Consider the following 19,422-nt stretch of genomic DNA (forward strand, 5'->3'; position numbering starts at 1 on the left):
GGTGGAGTTGAGGATATTTTTACCACTGAAAGCGGAGCAGGGCTTTCATTTTTCTACTTTAGGTCTTACGTCCTGGTTATCCCAACTCTCACAGCTGTAGTTTAGATCTGGGTGTTCCCGGGGCACGGAGGTCCAGTGGAAATCCTCACCCCTGGCCAACACGTGCCTTGTGGGTGAGCTGAGGACCTCGTGCTCTTGGTGGCTCTGCAGCTCCCTGCACTCCTACTGCAGAGTCCACCACTGCCCAGAGGGGCTGAGCTCTGGCACGAAGGGCCCCCATCTCCAGCCATAAGTCTGGGGATGCAGCTGGGAGCACCAGGGATGTACTGCCTGCCTTCAGAGCTGGCAGCGCTTCTGGAGGCGAATCCTCTGTGGCCGGCACCAGCGTCTTCGGGTAGGGATGCTCCACCAGCGCTACAGGAGGACCTGCGTCTTCTGGACCGTCTACCAGCTCCACACCCCGGGTTGGCTGCACAGGTAGTGATGGCGTTGCAAGCGGTGGTGATCGCTGTCATGGGGAAAGGCAAGCTGAAGCACTCATGGGGAGGACACAGCCTTCCTCCTCCCCTGCAAACCAGAACAGGATTGTCTAAGGTCATAAGGAAAACAGAAAAGCTTGAGCTTACTTACACACTTTCACAGGGCTCCCAAGGCATATCCTGAAGGAGAAGAAGGTCACAGGGTTAGCCACCATGTAACTAGTGTTTCTAGCATTTTCCAGCCTCCCTGTCTCTGCCAAAGAGTCCCAAGGACTGAACAGTGCCCACACATGGTCATGGTGGTACCCACCTGCTCTCCTCACCCTCCAGTAGAGTCTTATACGTCGCAATCTCGATATCCAGGGCCAGCTTGACATTCAGCAGCTCCTGGTAACCCCGCAGCATGCGAGCCAGCTCGTCCTTGGCCTTCTGGAGGGCATTCTGCAGCTCAGCGTGCTTCTCCCGGGCATCTTTCAGGGCACAGTCCCCGCGCTGCTCAGTATCACACACCGATGTTTGCAGAGAGGACACCTGCCAGGGGAGACACAAGAAGTCCTTACTTTCCCTGCCCTCTTTCTTGCCACACTCACCTTTGAAGGAGAAATCCTCACTTCTTTTGAAAGTGCCAAGTTGGGAAGTATTGAGGTTGTTTTTAGGAAAGCCAAACGTTTCCAAAATCAGATGTCAACTCTGAAGTAGTACAGAAAGGCTGGACTTGTCCCTGCACTGCCAGACTGTGTTTAAGTCTTGTTTCGAGGATACCAATGCTTTGTTCTAATTGTAACTAATAATTAAGGTTTTCCTTTACTTCCCGTTATAAACTCTATAATGAATTAGATGGTCTGAAAATTATACCAGTTTCTATGGGTGCTGAATTACTGGTGAGTCATAATTCTACCCTACTTATTGGATGCTTTGAACCTGTGTCAGAAGCATTGTCTTCTGCCAGAATTCTCGCTGGAGCAATTTTAGCAATTTTCCGAGTGGCTGTAGCTGATCCAACTATCTAATTTGGTGCAATTAGTTCTTTGCAATAATCAAAATGATCCAACAGAAAATAGGCCAGCAGATAATCCTTCTTCCCTGCTCAGCACTGGTAGGATCTTCTCTAGACCAATGGAGCCAGTGTGAGGCAATGCTCTTTGCTAAAGACGAAAGAAATGTAGAAAACGTGACCTGGGATCTCACATCTGGGATCTAGTGAGTAAATATGGTCCATCATACCTGCTTCTTCACATTTTCAAGGTCACACTGTCTTCTCTGGATCGCAAAACCCAGCTCTTCAGTCTCTTGCTGGTGGGACTTCAGTTCATTGCAACATCTCCCCTTTGCCTCCTCAAGCTCTTGGAACTGGTGGTAAGGAAGGAGAGAGGTGGCAATGAATACTGGTAGCGTAGGCAGTATAGGAGCCTTGAGTCTGTTTCCAGAGTGAATTAAACTAGGTTTAGAAAAGTCCTCATGACTTTGCAGCTCCTGAGGCTTCCAGCAGCAAATGGAGCTTCCCTCCTGTAGCTTCCGTTGTTCAACTTGCCTACAACCTCCCCGTTCTCCACGGGACTGAGTCCTGTCCCATTGTGCTGTATCTGTTCTGGGGATGTTCTCCTGACTTCGACACTCAAGGAGTTTTGCAGAATGGAAAATTAGGTCCACAAATTACATAGTGAAGCCAGAAGGAAAAAATCACCACCTTTGCACTACTACTTTTGACAGTGAGAGAATTAAGGCTACATCGCTGGATGCTACAACTTACCCTGGTTCTGTACAAGGCATCCAGCTCTGCTTTGCTTTTCTGAGCTACATCCTCGTACCAGCACGCAACGCTCCTGAGGACACCCTCCATTTCCAGGCCTCGGCTGTTGTCCATCTTCACGATGACAGAGGTGTCACAGGGACCTCCCTCCAGCTCAGCGATTTCCTAAAAGCCATGTGAAGTGGCAATAAGCTGTCAGGATGTCTCAGTCCCGTCCCTGGCGTTCTTATCTCACACTCCAGTGGCAGTAACACCACCACGGAGTGTCTGACCTGAGCCACAACTCAGGAGTTGAGACTAGATTTGGTCACACATGCAGCTTGAGGATTTGGGGTTTTTTGAGATCTCAAAGTCTTCCCTATCTGGGATCCCCGGGGGGCGGGGGGATGCCTACCAAAGGGAGCCTAATGGATTGGTTTAATCAGGCCTAAATCACCATAGACAAGGAGCGGATGGTAGGAATACCTGCCATCAAACAAGGTTGGGACAGGGGCATCCATACCTGAGCAGAAACACATTTCAGGAACTCTGTCTCCTGCTTTAGGGTTTCCACCTTTGCTTCCAGCTCTGCCTTGGCCAAATAGACACAGTCTGCATCCTAAAAGAGTTTCCAGGCATTTAGAAGTCAAAATGGTGCCTAGGCGGAGACCTAAGGCAATTTCATCATATTTTTAGAGTAAGAAATTTTGTTTAGGAAATGTAATTGGGAAGCTCAGATGTCCCCTGAACAGAAACAGCTGAAGGGTCCCAAAGGCATATAAAATAGTGCTGAGTTCTTGCTTGAAAAACATCATGACTTGGGCATTAGGACAAGCAAGCTGTCAGGTTAGAATGGACAGAGGTTTCATGCTCTCTGGCAATACTCTGTGACATGTTTTTCCATACTTGGCCAATGACTTTTAACATTCTCAAGACCTAGCCCTTGCCTTGCAAGGAGCAGATCAGAGGGAAGTCCTTGGATCTCCGCATCCAACCCTTCCGTTAATACAAATTCCTTACCTTCTTCAGTAGCACGAACTCGTTCTCGGCAGCTGTGTGTCTGTTCCCTTCCTGCTGGTATCTGTTGGGGAAGAGAAGAGCTGAGTTGTTGGGTCGTTCTGAGACTGGAGACCTTGTTTGTTGGTATTTAGGGGTCAGGGCGCTTTTGGATCTCAGCCTTTTTTTAGAGAGAAGTCTATTTATATGGACAAAAATAAAAGTCCATTAGAGAAGCTGTTTGAGCTCACCGCCCTGTGGGTGGTTTCTGCTCACTCACTTGCATCTGAACTCTTCAACAAGCTTCTCCGTGTCGATCAACTCAGGCTCCATCTGCCCCTTCTTGTGCAGCAATGAGTCCAGCCGCCTCTGCAGGCTGCAGATGAAGTTGTCGAAGATGTGCTTGATGTTCTTACGGGATGGCAGGACCTGCTTTTGGAGTAGGTCCCATTTGGTGGCCAACACCCTGTTCTGCTGCTCCAGATGCTGGACCTGCATTCAGAAAGCAAAGCCACCTTCTTCAGACACGTGCATTGTACCGGGACCAGACGAATGCGGGGTCAACAAGGCATCTGCTCTTCTGAGTCAGTGCTCCAGGGGCTTGTTGTGGTTTGAAGGCAATGAGAGGACAAAAGGGGGGCATTGCCATCTTCATAATCCTATAATCCTACATCTGGACATGCTGTTCTCCAATTCTCCAAGGAAGCCCTAGACAGCACGGCCTTTGTGTCAGCTACAGAAATGGAACTGGGGGGTGGAACTGGATGATCTTCAAGGTCCTTTCCAACCCAAATCATTCTGTGATTCTATGATCAAATCACATAAGCACATAAACCAGATTAAAATAACATTATCAGCTTGACCTGCACTTGCAGCCCATGGTACTGGAGCCACACATGCTAAAACGAGCACAAGGCTCATGTAATAGGATGAGAGAAGGAGAGGAATCAAAGACCTGAGCGCAAAAAGGTTTCCTTCACACTTAAATCTCATCATTCCTTTAAGCCTTGTCTCAGCTCTCACCTTGTCAATCAAAGAGGCAAACTGGTTATTGAGGCTCTTCATCTGCTCTCTCTCCTGCTTTCGGATGTGCTGGATTTCAGGGTCGATCTTCACCTCGAGAGGCTGCAGCAGGCTCTCATTCACGAGCACGGCACGAATACCTTCACTTCTGCAGCTCCTGCCGTGGAAGCCTAACCCAGGACTCCCACCTTCACTGTTGGCATGGACGCCCCTGCACCCCCAGCCTCCCCACACCCCTTGTGCGAGGCTTCGGCCAGAAGAAATGCATTGACACCCATCTGTGTTTTGGGGGCTTTGGCTGCTGTGGCTCCAGGCTCCGTAACCTCTTCCAAATAGTGCCGCAGAGGGGAAGGCGCTGGTCCGGCAGCGGCTCATGCTGCTCACAGCAGAAGATGACGAGAAGAACTTTCTTCCATGAAACGACCTCCCAGCTGACAGCTGCTGGCTCATGCTGGCAGAGGTGATGGAGGGAGGATGCTGGAGGACAGCAGAGGATGCAGCTCAAAACGGGTCCTCTCTGCTCCGACACCCCTGAGCACCTCCTTTATACACACCTCAGAAGTGGGGCTTGGTTGACGCAGATGAATAATTTGGGGTTTTCTTGGGGTTTGCCTTGCCTGGCAGCAATTTGTAGGTTTAAATATGCAAAATAATGCATAACACTGAACATTTGTGAAATCCTATGGAATTTCAGTGTTTTTAAATTGCTTTGTTTGCATGCTCAGCTTGGAGGATCCCATGGGCTGGGTTTTGTGAGGAGTCTTCTTTGGTTTGAGTTTGTCCTCCTTCCTTATATTAATTACAGTTTAGCAAATGGCCTTAAGAGTATCTCCCTCTGTCAAGGACACGCTGTAAAGGAATGTTCTGTTGAACAGCAAATTGTAAGTGATTTTTGCAGTATCTGTTCTTTTCACACTCGCTCCCTTCACAAAGGATGGTGTGAGTCCATGAGGTACAGCCAAAGGCAGCCCAGAGCTTGGAAGCTGGGAACCACAGTGTGGACCAGACATGCAAATTTTGTCGCCGTGGTACAAGAATGCAAAATATTTCTTTTTTATAAATAGCCCTCCACACACCATCCCCAGTTAAAGACCACAGCTGATGGGAGGGACTCATCTCTTCTAACTTTTGATGCTAGGTCTGCTGAGAGCCAAGCATGTCTGAGCTAGTGCTCCCCAGAGAGCCTTGTTCTTCTCCACTGAGTCCAAGAAAGTCTAAAGTCATCAAATCACAGAATGGTTTGGGTGGGAAGGAACCTTAAAGCCCACCCAGGGCCACCCCCTGCTCTGGGCAGGGACACCTCCCACCAGCCCAGGTTGCTCCAAGCCCCGTCCAACCTGGCCTTGAGCCCCTCCAGGGATGGGGCAGCCACAGCTTCTCTGGGCAACCTGGGCCAGGGGCTCACCACCCTCACAGCAAAGGATTTCTTCCTCAGATCTCATCTCAATCTCCCCTCTGTCAGTGTAAAACCCTTCCCCCTCGTCCCATGGCTCCCCTCCCTGCTCCAGAGTCCCTCCCCAGCTTTCCTGGAGCCCCTTGAGGGACTGGAAGGGGCTCCAAGGTCTCCGCGGAGCCTTCTCTTCTCCAGGCTGAACCCCCCCAGGTCTCTCAGCCTGTCCCCACAGCAGAGGGGCTCCAGCCCTCTGACCAGCTCAGACCTGGATGCCCAGCTTTTAGAGGAATAAATTAGTGTAGCTGTATCTTCTTGTCAAGATTTTGGCTTTGATTGTGTAGAACACATCAAACAATGAGACTTGTGTGGAGAAGACAATAAATAGCTTAGAAAATAGGAAGCTCAGCCACAAGGCTGTTAACTGGATGCTTGTTAATCGTTTAATTGGAAACAGTGGTAGGCTCGGCCTTGGTGGGCAGACTATGAACGCACCAGCAACCTGCAAAAATACCTTATTAATACAGCTGCTGTGTGGCTACTCTCGGTTACTATCCTTTATATTGGAGCTTGTAATTAAAACCCTTGGGATACCCCAAGGCAAATAGAAAAGATTTATGAGAGTTGTTTGACAGACAGGGAAGAAAAGGCTGATAAGTTTAATGTATTTGCTGAGAGCCTCACAATACCTCAGGGGTGGAGCCACGATCACATCTCTGTCCTTGTGGCTTCCTGCCAAAGTCTCTTTCAAAACGGAAAGACGAAGGGTTTCATTTCAGTCGATTTGAAAGAAATGGGTTTCCCCTGCTATTATGCCACACTAATCCTTAACTTTTTCAGTAGGCTCCAACCTTGGTCAGTGTTTTTTTTGGCATTTAAACATTTCAGATCCCCAAGAAGTGGGATAGTATTTCACATGCTCGTTTCTTTCCTTGGTTTTGCAGGGATTTTTTAATTAATTTTTTTTTTCGCTCCCTGGGCTCATTGGACGGCTCTTTCACCACCTTTCGCAAGAAGGCTGATGACAAAACTGGTTACCAGAAACCTTGCTGGCTTTCTGTCTCCAGGAGCGGCTGATGCCAAAGGTTTCTTGTACCTCATTATTTGCAAATGTTCTGCGCTGGAACAGCTTGCCCTTAGCCCAGCAAGAGAGATAATTGATGGTATGAAGTAGCTGGAAAGACAACTAGCTTAATTGCAGGTTCTTGACAGCACTATCAATTACACCTACACACAGAAGAGCAGGAATGCTTGAAGTCCTGGGTGTCTCACTTGGCTGCTTAAATACGAGCAGAGTCCGCAGCAATCCCAGCTGGAAGAGCAGGGTTGGAGCCCAGGAGGAGGGCACTTGGCCTGGAGCTGCTCTGACTCCATCTTCATTTTGTGCTTCCAGTTTGTCTCTCCTTGGTCTTCCACTGAATCCCCTTGCTGCATCTGCATGGCCTTGGTGATGAGGTGCCACGATGATTGAAGGTCCTCCTGCACTTTCTGAGCAGCGGTGTGTGATCTCAGGGCACTCTGCCTGGCCCTGCTGCTACCAAGGAGAGTTTGGCTCCTTTCAAGCAAGGATGAGCTAACTCAGAGCTTGTGTTTCCTCTCTGTGGTTAGAGCCTACAGGGTCATGGATGGTTTCAAAAGTTTCCTGCCATAGATACACTTTGATAAGCAAAACCCCTGAACTTGGGTTTTCACACCCCCAGACATAGCAAAAGGTTCATCCATCTGGCTCAGCCTCACCTCTGAGTCTGGCTGTCCCCTGGTGACCCCGAGTCCCCGGAAGGCAGATGATGCTAACCTTGGTCTGTTCTCAACTGCCCAGCTCAGGCTGTTCTTCTCCCAACTTCATCTCATCCCACCCAACTTGCTGCAGGAGACAAAGGTTTTGTGTGTCATTTGACAGCAGAGAGTCTCCAGGTTTAAAATACACCAGATCTTCTCCACTTGCTTCCATCTATTTGATGGAACTTGATGTATTCATGTCAGAGCAATGGTGTTTGCTGCAGCTCCCTTTCAGGAGAGGGAGGGTTGTACGCGTATGTGGGCACCCAGGGAGTAGCTCCCAGGCTAATCACAGCCCATCAATTCACTTGCAATCACCAGGAATTTTGGAAAGAGGCCCAGCAATGGAGAGAGGAGGCCCACAATCTTCATGGTGCTACAGTGTAGCCTTGACTAATTTCACAGGATTTTGCCCAAGTAAATCAGGAGGGCCACATCCATACAGCGAAGAGGGCTGAGGCCCAAAACTCCATCAGTCAGAGAGAAAACGGGGGAGGCGGCGCAAGGACCTGTTCTACACCACTGTGGTACAACTATTTTCTCCCACTAGGTGGTGGTATCTAATGCATCTTCAGCCTCCCTCTCCACATGGGTTCTTGGTTGGGATCTTGGTGGTGACATGAGCCCGTTCAGGCCTAGTCCAACACTCAGAAACCTCTCAGGATACCACTAGCAAGAGCTGGCTCACAATATTTAGAAGCCAGGACAGCACAGGACCAATAAGGTCCTCAGTCCTTGTGAGGCGGTGAGGTTTCGTATGGATTTGTACTCTGAGGTTGACTATGAGCTCGGATGTTTTGTAAAATACATGTGCATCCGGTAACGCACCCCTGGCAGAAGAACACCACAGAGTTGCCACCACCTTTAATGACAGCTGACCTACTGTCATCTTCTTCACCACCGTGGTGTCCTCCCCTCATACCTGAAACCCTGTTCATGGTGTCAGTGCTCTTGGAGGCTCAAGCTGTGCTTAGGCACAGGGTGTCAGTAGACACCTTCTTTCAGTGTCACAGTCTGAGCGTGTTTACAGTATTGTGATGACTGATAATACGTGGCCCAAGACATTAATTGACATTAATCTGAATGAATTATGATCTTCTTCTCATCACTTCAGCTCAAACCTTGAACCTCAAAAATCAAAATGTCTCTGGGCACAGCCTTTGGCAGTCTGTCTTGTGGCATTTTCCATCAAAAATGCATGGGCAATATCTAATTGACATATCAACTTAGCGTTGAGTCAACGAGAAATCAGCAGTTGACATGTGCCCATGCTGCCCACATTGACAATACACCTCTTTTAGACACTTTCCCCAGTTCTCATGTGCTGGGGTGGTGGAAAGAAATAAAATCATCTGCTTGATCATCCCAGCTCAAGTGTGTATGGTCCAAAGATCTGAAACTCAGCCTGCGTCTTAACAGAGCTGAATACACGAGCTCCTTACAGGTACTACTAGCAGGAGTTGGACCGCACAACTGCTGAAGGAAAGGAACGGAACAGCAATAATTTAGCATTTTAAAATATTATATTTTTAGACAACTGAAATCTTGGACCGGACTTTTCACTCCTACTTAAAAAGGGATAGTTTTATGTGGAAGGAGGTGCCAGAACACTCATCTCCAGAAACTGGAGATATGATTATAGCTTAGCTGACAAGCAGAACAGGTTCTGATATACCCTTCCAAACCATTCCTTCACTAAATTAGTCCAGCACTTAAGGCTACGTACTACCAGTGTGTAAACAGTACTTAAAAGAACTTGGTGGAAATGCTGATCGAGCCCCTCGTAGGAGCTGGGCGTAAGCAATCTCTTTTCTCGGCTGGTCTCCCAGGCTCCTGTTACAGTCAACTGAAACAGAGAGTTTGTCTGATCTCCAGTGGGTGATTCATCCCACACTAAGGTAGAGGCACAAATTAGGTCTTTTGAATTGCCTCCAGAAGTGCCTCTTTCTCTCCATTGACTCTCCCTTCTTCCTTTTCCACCTTTCATTCTACAAAGCAGATCAGTAAAAAAAACCCACAGATCTAACCACAGTGTTCATATTATTTCTTTATTTCTTCTAATTAGAGATGAGAAGCTCTAGGCACGCTGTCTACATAATTAATTTCACAGTGAAACTAAAGCCCAACAATAGTTGGTAGTGTGCAGAATTACCTCTCACAGCTTCCACTTCTTATTGTGAGGAGGGAGGCTTTGTCTTGATTGAAGACTCTTACTCAATCTCTTGGGTATAAAACGGGGTTGTTACGACGCAGCTTATTTATCACTTGGAGCACGAACGGAACTGTTTCAACGAGTTATGTAGAAGCAACCATTAATCATAGAATGGTTTGGGTTGGAAGGGACCTTAAAGATCATCTAGTCCCAACCCCCTGCCCTGGGCAGGGACACCCCCCACCAGCCCAGGTTGCTCCAAGCCCCGTCCAACCTGGCCTTGAACCCCTCCAGGGATGGGGCAGCCACAGCTTCTCTGGGCAACCTGGGCCAGGGGCTCACCGCCCTCACACCAAACAATTTCTTCCTCAGATCTCATCTAAATCTCCCTCTGTCAGTGTAAAACCCTTCCCCCTCGTCCCATGGCTCCCCTCCCTGCTCCAGAGTCCCTCCCCAGCTTTCCTGGAGCCCCTTGAGGGACTGGAAGGGGCTCCAAGGTCTCCGCGGAGCCTTCTCTTCTCCAGGCTGAACCCCCCCAGCTCTCTCAGCCTGTCCCCACAGCAGAGGGGCTCCAGCCCTCCCAGCATCTCCGGGGCCTGCTCTGGCCCCACTCCAACAGCTCCGTGTCCTCCTGCTCTTGGTGCCCCAGCGCTGGAGGCAGCGCTGCAGGGGGGTCTCCCCCGAGCGGAGCAGAGGGGCAGAATCCCCCCTCTCGCCCCCCTGCCCACGCTGCCGGGGATGCAGCCCAGGCTGCAGTTGGTTTCTGGGCTGCCAGCGCAATATTGCCAGCTCATGTTGAGCTTCTCCTCCACCAGCAGCCCCAAGTCCTTCTCCTCAGCACTGCTCTCCAGCCATTCTTTGCCCAGCCTGGATTTGTGCTTGGGTGAATAAACCGTCTCAGCTGTTGGAGGGCACCTCTGCACGGCATTTTGCAAGCCAGGGCAGACTCACACCACCCACACGCTGAACCCGTGGGCTGCGAGCCAGCGCAGATGAAAACACAGGCTTATCTCAGCAGGGTTTGCTAACACAATCTCCGTTTTCGCTGCCGCAGCTGACTGCTTCACAGCCTGCGTAGGGCTTTCTGCATTTGATGAGGGCCGTGATAACCTAGTTTTGACTGAAATAGTGTCTAGGCCTCCCCCCATGCAGAGCTCTCATGACTGCTTCCAGACTGCACCATAAAGGTTTGATTCAGCCCTTTGTGGCTCCCCATCAAAACCTTAACTGTTTTCATGGCTCTATGGCCATTTGCAAATGGGTCTCCATGGTGGATTTCCCACCAAGCTGAGTATGTCACTGCCCACAGGCAGCCACCCCCAGCACGCTTCACAGTGGGATTTCTTTGAAAAAACAGTTAAGAAGATCCTACCTTCCCTCCGACTGGGGAAAAGACAAAATATTCCTGATGGGACTGTGACACTCCAGTTATCTAAGTGGAGTGTTGCTAAATTAAGTTGACACAGTTACATCGAACGTCTTGAACGAACTGTCCCGGTAATCTCAGCGGCTCCGCTCTTCATTAGGGCTTTTGATTGGACTTAAAGGAGGTTCTGTGAGAAATTTCGAAAACCTCTTCCTACCTCTGCATAGAGGTGACCATTGAATCAGATGTTGGCCAAAAGAAAGTCTTACTTGGGTACATACCATCCAGCTTTGATTTAGGACCCCAAGGGAAAAATGGGACTGGAAGCAAGATAAGGAGCCGTTATTGTTCCTAAACTTTCTGCTCCTTTCTTTATCTGCAGCTGCAATGCTCACAAAACCTACATGGACAATTCGATCCGTCCCCTGGTTAGTTAAAGAGTGACTCCGTGTGGGAATGGTGGAACTGAGATGTAGCCATGTCCTACTTGACTGGATAGATCAGGCCAACAGGACTTGTCCCCTTGGAACACATTTTCACAGCAGGTGTTCAGCATGTGCTCCCCACCCCCAACAGACATTTATTTTGGAAACATCTTCTTCCACTTTTTCACTATTTTTTTTCTTGAGGTTGGATCAGATCTCCATAAACTGGTTGATATGTTTAAAGAGCTCTTTCAAAAATCTCATCATACACGTGAGAGTCAAGACCTCCCACAGACCAGTGCACACACAACAGAGAGGGTTTCAAGCTTTTAGTTGCCAAAGACAAAGGTTCCAAACAGCCTGAGGTGTAGAGAAAGCCTAAGGTAACAGTAGCAACGATCACAATATTGTCATAAAACCTAGGGGGTGTGCCTGGAGAATTCAGGACATGGCTGTGCAGGGACAAGAGAACTCGGGATTATGTGCGACCAGTTCAGAAGAGCGGTGACACAGTGGTGGGCAGGAAAGCCACCCTCGCGTCCAATAGTGAGGGGAATGCCATCTTCCCATTCCACTGGCACATTTTTGCATGCAAGTTTTACTTGTGGGAAGCACCTCCAGAAGACCCAGAGCCACTTCCATAAACGGACGTGTAATCCCACCTTCCAGGAGGGCACCCTCCTTCAGAGGTACATTCTCCAGACCCATCTCGCGGGCTGTATCTCCCAGATCCATAACCCCCATCCCCCCCAGAGCCATACCCTCCACTGCCAGGACTGCAGAAACCCCCGGAGCCAGATCCCCAACCTCCAGAACCATACCCAGCACTGCCAGAACTGCAGATATGACCACAGCTCGATCCCCAAGCTCCAGAGAGAGAACTTCCTCCTCCGCCAGAGATGGAGCCTCTCCTGCCAGAGCTGCTGCCACCGCTAGAGCTCAGCCCACCACTGTGGGGGCTGCATCTCCCACTGCCCGAGCTGGATCCTCCTCCATAGCTGTGGCCACCTCCAGAGATGGAGCCTCCACTGCCAGAGCTTCCTCCTCCTCCATACCCTGAGCCTCCAGAACAGATAGACCCACTACTACCAGAGCCACCTCCTCCTCCACCACCAGAGATGGAGCCTCTCCTGCCTGAGCTGGATCCTCCTCCATAGCTATGGACACCTCCAGACATGGAGCCTCCACTGCCAGAGCTTCCTCCTCCTCCATAGCCTGAGCCTCCTCCACCACAAATGGACCCACCACTGCCAGAGCCACCTCCTCCCCCTCCACCACCAGAGATGGAGCCTCTCCTGCCTGAGCTGGATACTCCTCCATAGCTGTGGCCACCACCAGACATGGAGCCCCCACTGCCAGAGCTTCCTCCTCCTCCATAGCCTGAGCCTCCTCCACCACAGATGGACCCACCACTGCCAGAGCTGGATCCTCCACCATAGCTGTGGCCACCTCCAGAGATGGATCCTCCACTGCCTGAGCTTCCTCCTCCTCCATAGCCTGAGCCTCCTCCACCACAGATGGACCCACCACTGCCAGAGCTTCCTCCTCCTCCATAGCCTGAGCCTCCTCCACCACAGATGGACCCACCACTGCCAGAGCTGGATCCTCCACCATAGCTGTGGCCACCTCCAGAGATGGATCCTCCACTGCCTGAGCTTCCTCCTCCTCCATAGCCTGAGCCTCCTCCACCACAGATGGACCCACCACTGCCAGAGCCACCTCCTCCTCCACCACCAGAGATGGAGCCTCTCCTGCCAGAGCTGCTGCCACCACCAGAGCTCAGCCCACCACTGTGGGGGCTGCATCTGCCACTGCCCGAGCTGGATCCTCCTCCATAGCTGTGGCCACCTCCAGACATGGAGCCTCCACTGCCTGAGCTTCCTCCTCCTCCATACCCTGAGCCTCCTCCACCACAGATGGACCCACCACTGCCAGAGCCACCTCCTCCTCCTCCACCAGAGATGGAGCCTCTCCTGCCTGAGCTGGATCCTCCTCCATAGCTGTGGCCACCTCCAGACATGGATCCTCCACTGCCTGAGCTTCCGCCTCCTCCATACCCTGAGCCTCCTCCACCACAAATGGACCCACCACTGCCAGAGCCACCTCCTCCCCCTCCACCACCAGAGATGGAGCCTCTCCTGCCAGAGCTGCTGCCACCACCAGAGCTCAGCCCACCACTGTGGGGGCTGCATCTGCCACTGCCCGAGCTGGATCCTCCTCCATAGCTGTGGCCACCTCCGGACATGGAACCTCCACTGCCTGAGCTTCCTCCTCCTCCATACCCTGAGCCTCCTCCACCACAGATGGACCCACCACTGCCAGAGCCACCTCCTCCTCCTCCACCAGAGATGGAGCCTCTCCTGCCTGAGCTGGATCCTCCTCCATAGCTGTGGCCACCTCCAGACATGGAGCCTCCACTGCCTGAGCTTCCTCCTCCTCCATAGCCTGAGCCTCCTCCACCACAAACGGACCCACCACTGCCAGAGCCACCTCCTCCTCCTCCACCACCAGAGATGGAGCCTCTCCTGCCAGAGCTGCTGCCACCACCAGAGCTCAGCCCACCACTGTGGGGACTGCATCTCCCACTGCCCGAACTTGATCCTCCCCCATAGCTGTGGCCACCTCCAGAGATGGAGCCTCCACTGCCTGAGCTTCCTCCTCCTCCATAGCCTGAGCCTCCTCCACCACAAACGGACCTACCACTGCCCGAGCTGGATCCTCCCCCATAGCTGTGGCCACCTCCAGACATGGAGCCTCCACTGCCTGAGCTTCCTCCTCCTCCATAGCCTGAGCCTCCTCCACCACAAACGGACCTACCACTGCCCGAGCTGGATCCTCCTCCATAGCTGTGGCCACCTCCAGACATGGAGCCTCCACTGCCTGAGCTTCCTCCTCCTCCATAGCCTGAGCCTCCTCCACCACAAATGGACCCACCACTGCCAGAGCCACCTCCTCCTCCTCCACCAGAGATGGAGCCTCTCCTGCCTGAGCTGGATCCTCCTCCATAGCTCTGGCCACCTCCAGACATGGATCCTCCACTGCCTGAGCTTCCTCCTCCTCCATAGCCTGAGCCTCCTCCACCACAGATGGACCCACCACTGCCAGAGCCACCTCCTCCTCCTCCACCACCAGAGATGGAGCCTCTCCTGCCAGAGCTGCTGCCACCACCAGAGCTCAGCCCACCACTGTGGGGGCTGCATCTGCCACTGCTCGAGCTGGATCCTCCTCCATAGCTGTGGCCACCTCCAGACATGGAGCCTCCACTGCCAGAGCTTCCGCCTCCTCCATACCCTGAGCCTCCTCCACCACAGATGGACCCACCACTGCCAGAGCCACCTCCTCCTCCTCCACCAGAGATGGAGCCTCTCCTGCCTGAGCTGGATCCTCCTCCATAGCTGTGGCCACCTCCAGAGATGGAGCCTCCACTGCCACAGCTTCCTCCTCCGCCATAGCTTGAGCCTCCACCACAGATGGACCCACCACTGCCAGAGCTACCTTCTCCTCCACCACCAGAGATGGAGCCTCTCCTGCCCGAGCTGGATCCTCCTCCATAGCTGTGGCCACCTCCAGACATGGAGCCTCCACTGCCTGAGCTTCCTCCTCCTCCATACCCTGAGCCTCCTCCACCACAGATGGACCCACCACTGCCAGAGCCACCTCCTCCTCCTCCACCAGAGATGGAGCCTCTCCTGCCTGAGCTGGATCCTCCTCCATAGCTCTGGCCACCTCCAGACATGGATCCTCCACTGCCTGAGCTTCCTCCTCCATAGCCTGAGCCTCCTCCACCACAGATGGACCCACCACTGCCAGAGCCACCTCCTCCTCCACCACCAGAGATGGAGCCTCTCCTGCCAGAGCTGCTGCCACCACCAGAGCTCAGCCCACCACTGTGGGGGCTGCATCTGCCACTGCCCGAGCTGGATCCTCCTCCATAGCTGTGGCCACCTCCAGACATGGAGCCTCCACTGCCTGAGCTTCCTCCTCCTCCATACCCTGAGCCTCCTCCACCACAGATGGACCCACCACTGCCAGAGCCACCTCCTCCTCCTCCACCAGAGATGGAGCCTCTCCTGCCTGAGCTGGATCCTCCTCCATAGCTGTGGCCACCTCCAGAGATGGAGCCTCCACTGCCACAGCTTCCTCCTCCGCCATAGCTTGAGCCTCCACCACAGATGGACCCACCACTGCCAGAGCTACCTTCTCCTCCACCACCAGAGATGGAGCCTCTCCTGCCCGAGCTGGATCCTCCTCCATAGCTGTGGCCACCTCCAGACATGGAGCCTCCACTGCCTGAGCTTCCTCCTCCTCCATACCCTGAGCCTCCTCCACCACAGATGGACCCACCACTGCCAGAGCCACCTCCTCCTCCTCCACCAGAGATGGAGCCTCTCCTGCCTGAGCTGGATCCTCCTCCATAGCTCTGGCCACCTCCAGACATGGATCCTCCACTGCCTGAGCTTCCTCCTCCATAGCCTGAGCCTCCTCCACCACAGATGGACCCACCACTGCCAGAGCCACCTCCTCCTCCACCACCAGAGATGGAGCCTCTCCTGCCAGAGCTGCTGCCACCACCAGAGCTCAGCCCACCACTGTGGGGGCTGCATCTGCCACTGCCCGAGCTGGATCCTCCTCCATAGCTGTGGCCACCTCCAGACATGGAGCCTCCACTGCCTGAGCTTCCTCCTCCTCCATACCCTGAGCCTCCTCCACCACAGATGGACCCACCACTGCCAGAGCCACCTCCTCCTCCTCCACCAGAGATGGAGCCTCTCCTGCCTGAGCTGGATCCTCCTCCATAGCTGTGGCCACCTCCAGAGATGGAGCCTCCACTGCCACAGCTTCCTCCTCCGCCATAGCTTGAGCCTCCACCACAGATGGACCCACCACTGCCAGAGCTACCTTCTCCTCCACCACCAGAGATGGAGCCTCTCCTGCCCGAGCTGGATCCTCCTCCATAGCTGTGGCCACCTCCAGACATGGAGCCTCCACTGCCTGAGCTTCCTCCTCCTCCATACCCTGAGCCTCCTCCACCACAGATGGACCCACCACTGCCAGAGCCACCTCCTCCTCCTCCACCAGAGATGGAGCCTCTCCTGCCTGAGCTGGATCCTCCTCCATAGCTCTGGCCACCTCCAGACATGGATCCTCCACTGCCTGAGCTTCCTCCTCCATAGCCTGAGCCTCCTCCACCACAGATGGACCCACCACTGCCAGAGCCACCTCCTCCTCCACCACCAGAGATGGAGCCTCTCCTGCCAGAGCTGCTGCCACCACCAGAGCTCAGCCCACCACTGTGGGGGCTGCATCTGCCACTGCCCGAGCTGGATCCTCCTCCATAGCTGTGGCCACCTCCAGACATGGAGCCTCCACTGCCTGAGCTTCCTCCTCCTCCATACCCTGAGCCTCCTCCACCACAGATGGACCCACCACTGCCAGAGCCACCTCCTCCTCCTCCACCAGAGATGGAGCCTCTCCTGCCTGAGCTGGATCCTCCTCCATAGCTGTGGCCACCTCCAGAGATGGAGCCTCCACTGCCACAGCTTCCTCCTCCGCCATAGCTTGATCCTCCTCCACCACAGATGGACCCACCACTGCCAGAGCCACCTCCTCCTCCACCACCAGAGATGGAGCCTCTCCTGCCTGAGCTGGATCCTCCTCCATAGCTCTGGCCACCTCCAGACATGGATCCTCCACTGCCTGAGCCTCCTCCACCACAGATGGACCCACCACTGCCAGAGCCACCTCCTCCTCCTCCACCAGAGATGGAGCCTCTCCTGCCAGAGCTGCTGCCACCACCAGAGCTCAGCCCACCACTGTGTGGGCTGCATCTGCCACTGCCCGAGCTGGATCCTCCTCCATAGCTCTGGCCACCTCCAGACATGGAGCCTCCACTGCCTGAGCTTCCGCCTCCTCCACCACAGATGGACCCACTACTGCCAGAGCCACCTCCTCCTCCTCCACCACCAGAGATGGAGCCTCTCCTGCCTGAGCTGTACCCTCCTCCACAGCTTTTGCCACCTCCAGAGATGGAGCCTCCACTGCCAGACCTTCCTCCTCCTCCATAGCCTGAGCCTCCTCCACCACAGATGGACCCACCACTGCCAGAGCTGGATCCACCCCCATAGCTGTGGCCACCTCCAGAGATGGAGCCTCCACTGCCTGAGCTTCCTCCTCCTCCATAGCCTGAGCCTCCTCCACCACAAATGGACCCACCACTGCCAGAGCTGGATCCTCCTCCTCCACCACTAGAGATGGAGCCTCTTCTGCCTGAGCTGGATCCTCCTCCACAGCTTTTGCCACCTCCAGACATGGAGCCTCCACTGCCAGAGCTTCCTCCTCCTCCATAGCCTGACCCTCCTCCACCACAGATGGACCCACCACTGCCAGAGCTACCTCCTCCTCCACCAGAGATGGAGCCTCTCCTGCCTGAGCTGGACCCTCCTCCACAGCTTTTGCCACCTCCAGACATGGAGCCTCCACTGCCTGAGCCTCCTCCACCACAAATGGACCCACCACTGCCTGTGCTCGATCCTCCCCCATAGCTGTGGCCACCTCCAGACATGGAGCCTCCACTGCCTGAGCCTCCTCCACCACAAATGGACCCACCACTGCCTGTGCTCGATCCTCCCCCATAGCTGTGGCCACCTCCAGACATGGAGCCTCCACTGCCTGAGCCTCCTCCTCCTCCGCAGATGGAGCCACATCCTGAGCTTACCCCTCCTTTACCTGAGCTTCCTCCTCCTCCTCCACAGGTGGAGCCTGCGCTGCCTGAGCTGGACCCCCATCCACCAGAGCTTTTGCCCCCTCCAGCAATGGAGCCTCCACTGCCAGAGCTTCCTCCTCCTCCGTACCCTGAGCCTCCACTACAGATGGACCCACCGCTGCCAGAGCTCGATCCGCCCCCATAGCTGTGGCCACCTCCAGACATGGAGCCTCCACTGCCACAGCTTCCTTCTCCTCCATAGCCTGAGCCTCCTCCACCACAGATGGACCCACCACTGCCAGAGCTACCTCCTCCTCCACCAGAGATGGAGCCTCTCCTGCCTGAGCTGGACCCTCCTCCACAGCTTTTGCCACCTCCAGACATGGAGCCTCCACTGCCAGAGCTTCCTCCTCCTCCATAGCCTGAGCCTCCTCCACCACAGATGGACCCACCACTGCCTGAGCTCGATCCTCCCCCATAGCTGTGGCCACCTCCAGACATGGAGCCTCCACTGCCTGAGCCTCCTCCTCCTCCGCAGATGGAGCCACATCCTGAGCTTACCCCTCCTTTACCTGAGCTTCTTCCTCCTCCTCCACAGGTGGATCCTGCGCTGCCTGAGCTGGACCCCCATCCACCAGAGCTTTTGCCCCCTCCAGCTATGGAGCGTCCACTGCCAGAGCTTCCTCCTCCTCCGTACCCTGAGCCTCCACTACAGATGGACCCACCGCTGCCAGAGCTCAGTCCTCCATGTCCATAGTTTCCTCCTGTTCCACCTGCAGAGATGGACCCTTTCCTGCCGGAGCTGCTGCCAGAGCTCAGCCCTCCACTGTGGTGACTACATCTGCCACTGCCAGACCTTGATCCCCATCCCTGAGAGCTTTGGCCACCTCCAGATATGGAGCCTTTACTTCCCGAGCTTCCTCCACCTCCGTATCCTGAGCCACCTCCTCCTCCACAGATAGACCCACCACTGCCCGAGCTCGATCCCCATCCTCCAGTGCTTTTCCCTTTTCCTTCTCCAGAGATCGACCCTTTCGTTCTGTTCTTGCTGACACCTCCAGAGCTTAACCCCGCCTTTACGCCTTTCAAGCCTCCAGGTCCTACTCCAAAGATTCCAGTAGCAGTTGCATTGTGGTCAATGACACCTGCAAGAAATGGAAATTATGTCCACTTTATTCTTTTTATCCCAAAGATTCTAAGCACAGCTACGGTAAGTACTTATGTATGGTTATCATTGTCCCTACTCTAGCGGTCATAGTGATATCTTTGAAAAGGGGCAACAATCGTTAGCAGAAGTACATATGAAACGTTTTCTCATGTGGATCTGGCTCTATTAGCTTATCTTTAACATGATTTATGACTTACTCCGTACGTGAACAC

General features: G+C 53.7%; 1 protein-coding gene across 1 annotated transcript; it reads right to left on the reverse strand.

Moving 5' to 3' along the window:
• Positions 1 to 622: 622 nt before the first annotated feature.
• On the reverse strand, positions 623 to 18,245 carry LOC134526751 (keratin, type II cytoskeletal 7-like). The gene is made up of 9 exons (XM_063358928.1): positions 18,066 to 18,245; positions 4,228 to 4,704; positions 3,485 to 3,696; positions 3,229 to 3,289; positions 2,732 to 2,827; positions 2,230 to 2,394; positions 1,704 to 1,829; positions 790 to 1,010; positions 623 to 659 (listed from the first exon to the last, which is right to left on the reverse strand). The coding sequence occupies exons 1-9, from the start codon at positions 18,243 to 18,245 to the stop codon at positions 623 to 625; spliced, it is 1,575 nt and encodes a 524-aa protein (XP_063214998.1).
• Positions 18,246 to 19,422: the final 1,177 nt, after the last annotated feature.

Source organism: Chroicocephalus ridibundus, chromosome 24, assembly GCF_963924245.1.
Source record: "Chroicocephalus ridibundus chromosome 24, bChrRid1.1, whole genome shotgun sequence".
Lineage (NCBI taxonomy): Eukaryota > Metazoa > Chordata > Aves > Charadriiformes > Laridae > Chroicocephalus > Chroicocephalus ridibundus.

What these genes read in the sequence shown, in the direction of transcription:
- LOC134526751 (XM_063358928.1), bottom strand. Translation starts at nt 18,245, where the DNA reads ATGGGGGCGGATCGAGCTCTGGCAGCGGTGGGTCCATCTGTAGTGGAG. An exon ending in GTTGAAGAGTTCAGATGCAA is followed by an intron (nt 3,290 to 3,484) that starts GTGAGTGAGCAG and finishes CTTCCCCAACAG; the next exon opens with ATACCAGCAGGAAGGGAACA. An exon ending in TTGAAAATGTGAAGAAGCAG is followed by an intron (nt 1,011 to 1,703) that starts GTATGATGGACC and finishes CTCCCCTGGCAG; the next exon opens with GTGTCCTCTCTGCAAACATC.